This window comes from Alosa alosa, chromosome 9 (assembly GCF_017589495.1).
Source record: "Alosa alosa isolate M-15738 ecotype Scorff River chromosome 9, AALO_Geno_1.1, whole genome shotgun sequence".
NCBI classification, from domain to species: domain Eukaryota; kingdom Metazoa; phylum Chordata; class Actinopteri; order Clupeiformes; family Clupeidae; genus Alosa; species Alosa alosa.
Genome location: NC_063197.1, coordinates 24951502 through 24961845, shown reverse-complemented (window position 1 = coordinate 24961845; position 10344 = coordinate 24951502). Strand labels below are relative to the sequence as shown.

The 10344-nt window shown below is 39.1% G+C and overlaps 1 protein-coding gene across 1 annotated transcript; it reads right to left on the bottom strand.

Annotated features, from left to right (window-relative positions):
- Positions 1–196: 196 nt before the first annotated feature.
- Positions 197–9647, bottom strand: LOC125301154 (MAU2 chromatid cohesion factor homolog). The gene is given in 20 exon segments (XM_048253488.1): positions 197–1171; positions 1962–2089; positions 2219–2309; positions 2441–2552; positions 3581–3658; positions 3914–3963; positions 4102–4185; positions 4291–4356; positions 4509–4555; positions 4558–4585; positions 5080–5183; positions 5291–5381; positions 6640–6786; positions 6884–7039; positions 7188–7215; positions 7337–7431; positions 7972–8067; positions 8282–8347; positions 8926–8943; positions 9388–9647. Coding segments are annotated over 20 exon segments (1797 nt in total). The 5' UTR covers positions 9625–9647; the 3' UTR covers positions 197–1096.
- Between the last annotated feature and the right edge of the window lie 697 nt (positions 9648–10344).

The following is a 10344-nucleotide window of genomic DNA, read 5'->3' as shown; positions in this document are numbered from 1 at the left end:
TCAGTCTGTTAGTGTTAGTTTGTGTAATCCTGTTCAGCACAATAAACTCTGATGAAACTCTGATAAACCTAAGCCTACCCAAAGACTCCCAGTCATGTATATGTACACTTAGCATAATGGTCCTCTATAGGGTCATAAACCATTTCAGGTCTATTCAGTTCCAGAAAGAAAAAACACACAAAACACACAAAGATCATTTAAAGTGGCGTGTTTAAAAATTTATTTTGAAACACAAAAGTCCCATTCTGCTTAAGTATTTAAAATTTCACATATTTGAAAAGCCCAACGATCATGATATGGATATTGGCTGAAACAATCAATGTAGTTATTACATGTAAGGGGTTGAACTGTGTCACACAGCCAGATCTGGGGGTATTCCTCAATTTTTTCAACACAAGAACTGTATTAAGAAAGAGTGAGTAAAAATTGAGGTAGAGAAATTCAAATGTCCTATGGACAGTCTTCAGGGAGAAAAAAAATTCAGCATAATGCATGCATTTCTGTAATAGATTAAGCAGGCATTTTCAAAAGTTTGAATGGGAAAAGAAAAAAAAAAAATTTTAAAAGGTAGGAAGTAAGAATGTTGATTAGATGATCTAATTTGCAGTACTGTAGAAACTAAAGGTGCATCAAAAAGCGCTACAACGGTATTGCTATACACTCCCCATAATTGACACCCACTTATGTAGAAAACCTTTGCCACTTCACTTCAAGATAAAATATTCCCAAAAAGAAGTCATTACATAAGAGTCTGCTCTAGTTGTATTGTGGTCTTTTGTTAATCTGTGGTAAAGTGGAAAATTGAGATACTAAACCTTCTAAATGAAGTGAGAGCCAAACGCCACTGTATCCATGCATTAAAATAGGTTACTGACAGAAAGAAATTGGTGATGTAGAGTCTTCACACTTATAAAAATACACATGAATGAATAAATAAATTATTTAAGAGGACAGATGCCCTGTTCATTATCTGTCCATGGAGAGGCCACGTCCTACAAGAGGATAGACTGGACAAAGTCCACGGGAAGAAGAGATGAAGTCCAACAGAGGCTGTTGAGCTTCTCACGGTGCTTCCATAGAATCACCTGTACACTCACTACAGCAGGCTGGCAAGGCTGGTGGTGGGTCCATTCTGGGCTTGGAACTGCACAGGAGGTGGTCCATCAGTCCACTGTCACAAAGACAAAGTGAATTAAAGGCACTTTAAAAACAAGGTCAGATTTTCATTGAGAACATTTCTTGTTCCTACTGCCAAAAAAAAAAAGTCATGAGGCTCCCCAAAATAACAAATATTCAGTACACTTCAGACACTGTCCAACCTATCAGACAAATGACCTCTGTCAATCAGGGGCTCGGACTCAGGACAGGGAGAGTTAAGGAGGCATCAATGCATTCATATAGCTGACACGTTTATCCAAATCAACCTGGCATCACGTAAGGCAACACTTTATTTTACGGGGTCCTTGTTCCAGTGTATCAACATAATGAAGTACAGTGTAACAACCTATGTAACAATATGTAATATCACATACTTATGTGGTCCATACATAATGTATTTTGTGTACCTACAAATCATAAGTACAGGTGTAAAAAAAAGTGCTTATTACAATACTTTGCCAAAGTTGTCTCTCTCTTTGGGGAAGGAAAAAAAGTGGCTATGGGTTAAAGTTTGGCACTCTTGACACCCTAACATCAAAGTGTAACGCCGGAGTAAAAACAACCTAAAGGCTATTTACGGTAGTTAACAAGTTCAAACATTTAATGGAGAGCAAAATTACGTTAATTAACACTGAATGGGCTTAGGTACACAAAAATACACTATGTATGGACAGAATAAGTATGTGGTATTACATAGACACATAGGTTGTTACACTGTACTTCATTATGTAGATACACCGGAACAAGGACCCCAATAAAATAAAGTGTTACCTCAAGGAAATACAGTTTGGTAATACACTCACACTGATGAGGTTGTGCTCAGGGAGGCTGCAGGCAGCAATGTGGTCTTGCAGCAGCTGCTGTGAAAAGTTCTGGTGCATCTGAGCAGCCTCGTGTGCATCTATCGTGTTTCCACAAGCCTTGTTCAAATCTACAAAGACATAAATCCAAGTGAGACATGGACCGCTGGGGATGAGTGCAGCATGCACTGATCAGCTTAAAGATCTTCCACACATTTTCACTGTTAATAATTTGTTAGCTGTAGGCATCTTCAACTTACCTTTGAGAAGCGCTGAAGACCACAGCTGAACAGACATGTCTGGGATCTTACTCGCCAACTGCATGGCTGGCACCACCATATTGTTGCTTTCCTGTTCACAATAAACCCACACACATACACATTAGCAAAACACAGGCCCTTTTAACATTTCCTTTCCACACAGCAAACTTTTCATGGGCAAAGAAAAGGATAGTATTATCAAGTCTTCTCAAATATTCTTACCCGATGGTTTCCAAGTACATAAAATATATGGCCCAGCAGTACCAGGGAACATGCAGTCAATCTGTTTAGGTCCTCCGCATTTGACATCTTCAAAGTCTCCCGCAGGAACCGCCTGAAACCACAAAAGGAAATCAGTCATTTCTACAGTTGCATTATGACATTAAGTATCAATCTGGTGTAAACATTGGAAACTCAAGGATTCCTGGAATGCACTCCCTCTGTTAATCATTCGTCAGTGGTTTTAAAATAGACAAATGCTATGTAGGCCAACTCTATTTTGTTAAAAGGTGGTACAATACTAACACAATATATTACAATGTTAAAGGCCAGTACTTCATGTACCTCGTGTTCAACGTCTACTTTTTGTTGTTTTGTAGAAATGAATTTTTTGTTGTGATTCTCACTTTTTATATTTTACATTTATAGTGGATTTTGTGTGTCTTGTGCGTCATTTGAGAACAACATTTGATTTTGTGAGAGACATTAGATAGTTACATCAACGTGGGTTGTAACACCCACAAAAGTAGTCACTCTTGCCTACCGCAAACATAATATACTATAATAATATAATTATTATAATAATATAATAAACATCTGCAAACAGTTTTTGCATTTATGGGATGGTAAACAAAAGTTATTACATTCACTTCACACAAATTAAATTAATTCCTAACTTCAAATTCTGTCCATTTTATCAGTTGTAAGAGCATGCATGTCAAAAATTATTTTTGACCGATATACTCTTACAACTGATAAAAGAGCTGTAATAAATCACTAATTTAGTGTGATTTTATGTTTGTCCTTCTACTTTTTTCAAACTTCCCACAAAAGTAAGATTTATTACGTGCCGAAACATGCATATCATAATTAATACATTTGTGGTAATTAGTTATTTTGTTTGCGGTGGGCAAAAGTTGTTATGTTTGTGGGAAATTATTACGTTTGTGTGTACTACAGTGAGTGTTGCTTGGAAAATCTATGTATACATTTGAGAAAATGGTGATTTGTTTCAGAAAATGACAGGTCTGACAGGTATTTTGACATGCAAAGCATACTGTTGAGAAATGATGGTGGCCATGTCAAGTAAGACATTTACGAGACCTTTTCACAGCAGCTTGCACAAAGCATATACAAACTTACTTGGCTTCATTGTAACGCCCTTGGAAGAAGGACAGGAGGCCTCGAATGTAAAAGGCGGCAGCTCGAAGACAGTGCGAGCTGTAAAACAACCAGACATCTTATTAACTCAAAAAGTCAGGACTTTGGCCATCACTTAAGTGAGTACTGTAACTCACATGGCTGGCCATTAGAACCACTGGGTTTGACTTCTGTGCTTGCTTTTGCTACTGTGCATTTCAAAAACAACTGAGGTCTTATTTTGCCAGTCCATTGGAAAATGAACCAGCAATCAGTTAATGAACACTAGCTTCTCCATTATCAAATTACATTGTACTTCTGCAGTAATCACCATACCTCACAGGAAAGTTGTGGTCTGGATTGATCCTTTCCAGGAGACTGTAGAGCTGCAATAGAAAACAGTACAACCATTAAACAACACTTTAAAAATAAACTCATACATTTCAACACATGCATGGACTCAATAGTCCAAATAGACAGTATACTCATGGCCCATCTTTAGACTTTAAAAATGGGTTATGTACCTCCTGGTGCCTGTTCCCCTCCCGGATATAGACACTGGCCAAATTAGTCACAATGAAAGTCCACAGCTCCTGGTGGGTGGTGAGCTAAAAGGGTACATCAAAAAAACGAGCTTAGCATCATTCAGTGCTGAACTCCAACACTATTAGAGGGGTTTAATGAGTGTGTGCCTAGTGGTGACCCAGACTCACCCGAAGAGCAGCACTGAACTGGGCCTCAGCATTGTCCATGCAATTCACAGAGATGCAGTACAGACCCTGAAATGGCGAGAAAACAAGACAGCCTTTACAACAACAAAAAAACCCACACTTCTCTAATGCTAATCGATACCAATAGATCCCAACAAAATGTTATCACAAACTGGTCTCCCCAAAGGCAAAGTGCTCTTGAACTAGTTGAAATTACTTACAAGTAGAGTGTGAAGCTGGGCGGCATGGTTGGAAAATAACCGTGGGACTGTTGGCATAGCTGGCAAACCTGGGAGATCTACGGAATAGAAATATAACGATCATAATTACAGTCAGGGTTCCCACTCTAAGTCAAAAATTCCATGACTTTTCCCTGACAAAAAAATACATTTCCATGACTTACTATACTATTTACTGACGTATAGCGTTCAAGAATATTTTACTTTTTAGAGTAAGAGATTAATAAATGGGCACTGAATAAACAATGTTGGGACACTCAAGGAAGCAGTAAAACAAATTACCAGATTACAGATTACCAGTTCTGCGTGGAAATATTTGTATTGATGTATTTTGGCAAGTAAATTTTAAACTGCTACATCAAAATTCTCTGATATTCCATAACTTTGGCCCAAAAATGATCAAATTCCCTGACTTTCCATGTCTGGAATAGACTTTCCAAAATTCCATGATATTCCAGAAATTCCATGACCCGTGGGAACCCTGTACAGTCTAATGCAATTACGAGGCCTTGTGAGGTATTTTACAGTCCTGCCAGCACTCTAGTGTTCAGACCTCTTGGAGTGCCGTTGCTTTGTGTCCAGTGACCAGTCGACACATGATGATGTGTTCCAAGAGTATCACTTGGAAGGAGGAGAGGATGGGGCTGGAATCAAGCACTGGAAGAGCACAAGACAAGAAAAAAAAAAGAAGAGTTGTTCATAGCAGAAACAGAGGGGGCTGTCTGGGGACAGAGGATAATGTGAAGTTTGCAGAGTGTACTTACTCTTCAGTTTCTCCAGCTGCATGAGGGCTTTGTCTGTGTATTTCTGTGCTTTCTCCAGATACCCAGCCTGCATGGAATGCATGACTGTAACCTAAAAAACAAAAGACTGTACCCTTTAAAAACGTGCTCAAAAGAGTGAACATAATGATAATGAAGAAAGCATCCACAGCTGAAATCAGAACGGCCCAGAAAAACGGGAATAGTTTGCATGTGCGTCTGTGTGCATGTGAAGACAGTGGTTGAAAATGCTGTGCAATATATAAAAGTTTTAAAAAAATCACTCTCAACTTGGACAGATTGTAGAATCAAAAATAAGCAATGAATACTTTGAAGAGAAGTGAAAATAGAAGTGTTATATAAATAACATATTCTAAAATCTCAAAATCTTTGTTGAATTGACCTGTACCGTTCTGTATTCTAAAACAGATGTCAGTGATCCACAAAATGTTCCCAAACCCAGAGCCTAGGTGGTCCGCTATTATCAACTCCGAGCATAATATGTATCAGTAGGTTCTGTGATGTTGTTCCACAACGCTGACCAATTTAAGTCTTCTGTTAATTGCACAACCTGGTTAGAACATGTCAAAAGTGTAATAATTAAGTAATAACTAAATAATAACTAAAAACATACTGTACAAGAGAAAATAATTTCCCATTCAGTAATGTATTTACACCAGTAGCAGGTGATCTGCATGACCTCCTGACTAGGTTGTTCAGAGTTTGTGATCATTATCAAAATTGCTCTCCATGTGCCACCAAGTGGACATTCTGAGAACTGCGAAAAACATCTAAGTGAGCAAAGCGTAAGGAATCAGGTGACTGACTGATGAGCCAGACCCACATCAAGATGTAGGGTCTGGGGACTCATCATTCGCAGTGCTCAGTCGATCGGATAAACGATTGTCTTTCAAATTCCCTCTGCACGCAATAGGATAGTGCTACAACTCATGAGTCCCATGCGTTTTCCCACCAGCGGAGCTAGTTGTTCAAACTTTTGCCAACTTAAAAAAAGCTTAACTCGTGTCACGTTGTTCGCCAACAACAACATCCACCTTCTTTGTTTTCAAGTAGCAGGGAATTCACCCCGAACCGTCGCAACTCTGCCATCATTATGTTAAGCCCGCCTACCAACTACACGATGTGATCGGCCTGATCGAAGTTTAATTTTTCCAGCTCGCAAGCCAACGGAGAGTTGTTAAGACTATCCTGGCAGCAAATTACATTTGCTGCCGCTAGGGTGTGTCTAGATTTCTAGGCTAGTGACTGCTGATATTTAGTAGAAGACTATTTTCTTTCTTGATGAGCACACATCAGTGGTCTACGGACAGGAGAGGTTCAGTAGTGCATACCAGGTAGACCAGCACACACATGTGCTCCTTGGGCAACCAGTGGAAAAGGTCAGCAGGGTTGCTGGGTAGGATCTCATCATCGTGAAGTGTAGAGATGGTCTGAATACACTGCTGCAGCTGTTTCAGGCATGGCTTCACACTCTTCACCTGTAAATGCACATAGTCAGTCACAGATCACCGGCTTCCCTCGTGCAGAAAATATATCAAAATCCAATAATGGTCAGGCATTCTGTTGGGCCCTTACCTGTCCGGCATCTAGGTAATGTGTGACTTGCAGCACCAGGAAAAACACGCGCAGCGACTCCTTCTGTATGGGGTTTCCCTGCCAGTTCTCTACGATCTGCCCACACAGCGTGAGCAGAGGGTGCACCTCCTGCAGCTTGCGCTCCATCAGCAAGAGCTAGTGCAAACACAACTTTTATTCAGCAAATTAAAATCACATGCAAACACAAACACACTGTAACCTATAACAGGCAAATGAACCTGTGACAAAAAAAATGCCACACACACACTTATTTCACTTGGGGGCAAAAGAATCATCCACTTACCATTCCTTTGCTCAGCAGAAAGAGGGCTCTGTCAAAAACAAAAGAATAATTTTAAGTGGAAAACTATGTTGGTATAAAATCTCAAATATCTTTAATGTCTAAATTTAAAGCTTGGCATGGACCTATAGTCTTAACACATCCTTTCCTACCTGGTGTATTCTGATCCAACCACTCGTGCATATTCTGCACCAACACCCAGTAGGTCGCATGCTGACACAAGGTCTTTCTCCAATGTGTGGAGTTGCTGGAGGGAAAATAAATAATTTGATTACAACATGCACATTCTACACACCTCTATTCACATTATGTGGAGGATCTGGATTAGGCTCAATGGTGTTTTAAGCCCCAACTGTCGACTTCAAGGCTGCACTGCGACTGTCGACTTCAAGGCACCTAACCCTAACCCTAGCCTAAAGGCCCATTCACACCAAGAACGATAACGGTAACTATAAATAAATATTGTTCTCGTTAATATGAATGACTACGTTCACACATAAACTATAACGATAGCGACATGAAGAACTATATCGTTGGGGATCACTTTCAGAGCGATTTTCAGAACGATAAAAAGCTAATAGCCAATCAGAACCCATCAAATTTTAACCGTCACATTTATTAACACAAGGAGAGACTTTGTTTATCATTGTTCAGTGTGAACGCTTTTATCGTTATGGTTATTGTTATCGTTCTTGGTGTGAATAGGCCTTAACCCTAGTGCCTTCCATGCAGCGTTGCCTGGAAGACGACGTTGGGGGCATACAACCTGTATTAGCGGTACACTCACGGCCAGTTGAAACAGCAAACGGCAGTGCCAGTATGGTGTCTGCTGTGAGATCTGGATGGCTTTTCGCAGGAGGGGCTTCGCAGAATCCACCAGATTCTGAAGAGATCAGACAACAGACCATTATGCAAGACTTTCACATCAAAATAATTTTGAATGAGCTACTATATTCACATACAGTTCATTCAGATATTGTGCAGTCAAGAAAAATCTGAAATCCATTATGATTTCTTAAGACATTAATAATATATATTCCGCAAAGACTGAAAATGTCTGGTGTCTAGAATGGTCAAACAACCATCAAATGTGTTACCTGTTGGCAGTACAGTTCTGAGAGAAGACTTGCAGCTTCAAATTTGACATCTTCAAATTGTGCAACCTAGGAAATTGTTAGGGAAATCTACCATATGGAGTACAACATTTATAAAAATCTATGACAATAGACAGGGATATTAACAAAAAACAATACCTGTAATAATTATCTAAAAACAAAATGCACCACCTTATTTTAACTATCTGTTTATATAATTATCAACAAGTTATATGGTTTAGTTTTTTCTATTGCTATCTGCAAGTTTACTTCATATGTTTAATATTATGCACAGTAATTAGCACCCTATCACTGTGAATCATCTTTGTGGACATTTACTGATATACCATAGCATTTCCCTGCAGTGCCTCCATTGGTACATACTCCTTAAGTTTATATGGTCAGTTCCCTGTAGATCTTTGGGGAATAGATCATTTCCACAGCTGTAATTTCAAAATGATTGTTTTTATGAATGTGTAGTTCCTTTAGTATGCCATAAGCTAAACATATAACATTTCCTCCAGGATGAATAAGTATCTATTAACTCCTCAATGCTATGGCAGCTATGAGACTAACCAGTTTTTCATGAGGGGAAGATGCAAGTTTCAAGTAGTTAAAATAAAATAGCAAAAATGACAAAAGGATACTGGTTGAGATATGTACCACTGTGGAGAAAAAGGAAAAGGCAAAGTCAGACTTGCATTGTTAGCCTCATTAGCCGACTAACATTACCAGTTTTGCAGTTAAACAAACTCCATTGTGAGCTAAGTTAAAGAGTACATTTTGTATAATTGCTTGCGGGTTGCTGTCTAATGTATCATACAATGGACATGCATGTGTATACATCACCAACCCGCTAGACGTTATTAACTTTGCAGGGGTTACGATAAAATCAATCGCTAATTTAATCAACGATAGCCATCTAGCTGCAAGCTAGCGATACTAGCGCGTAGGCACGCTCTATCTCACTCCAGAGGTAACGTTACCACAATTTATCTCGAATAATTACTGTTTCAAAAGTAACTCTGTCAATTAAATTATTTTCTGGCTAAGTTAGCTACACTCTATACACCCCTTAGTCAACTTTTTTTCATAACCCAAATAGCTACCGCTTTCTCCAGGTGACTCCGAGCAAGCTCAGTGTTCTTCGTATGATGGTAGAGAACGGAACCGAGCTGAAGATGTGTTCTTGCTTCAATCCTTGCAGGGGGTTTAAATTGGAAAACGGCTTGTAGACAGTGTACACAAAGTCTTATTTTTGGAGGACTTGATGTACGGAAATGCTCAGCAAAACCGAGAAGTGCGAGATACCACGGTTCCGGGGATTCGCCACCACCAGTCGCCATTTTGATGTCAATAAAAACAAGAACCTCACTTAATTCTCGCGTGATGTCCAGCTGCTACATCGAGAACGAGATTTGTTCGAAAGCCTTTTCGGAAGTTGTAGTCTATAAGTTGTAAGTGTAGATGATGCGAGTTTTGTTTTATTTATATTTTCCCCACACTGTACAGCAGAAACTAACTGAGCATAGTTGAAAATCCCACAGCTCATAGGCCGGATCATGAGTCTGTGTTTTCTTTGATAAGCTACTTTTATTCTTATGTAGGCTAGTAGGCCTATAGGCAGTTTTGCTCATCACTGTTAGTGTTAGGCCTACATAACCTTCATTGACATGTAGCCTAAAAAGTTGTATTCAAATAATTAATAATGTCATTATCATCAAATTGCCTAATATTTCCGGCTTCAAACTTTACACAGAGCACTAAAGAACATAACCAGAAGATGGAGCCAAAACAAAATTAATGTTGAGTGAGACGGTTAAGAAAAATGCATTTGCTAATTTGTAGGCTAACCGTGGCTTTATGAAACATGAACATCTAAAAATGGAATTGAACACAAAACAAACCAACCAGACAAAGAAGAAAAGAAACAAAAATAAGGCACAGGCTAATGCATTCTGTAGGGTATGTTCTGAAAGTGATGTAGACTATCTGTAGATGTATTAAACAATCGGCACTAGATGGCAGGATTGTACAGTTGCCAAGAACTTTTATCGGTTCTAACC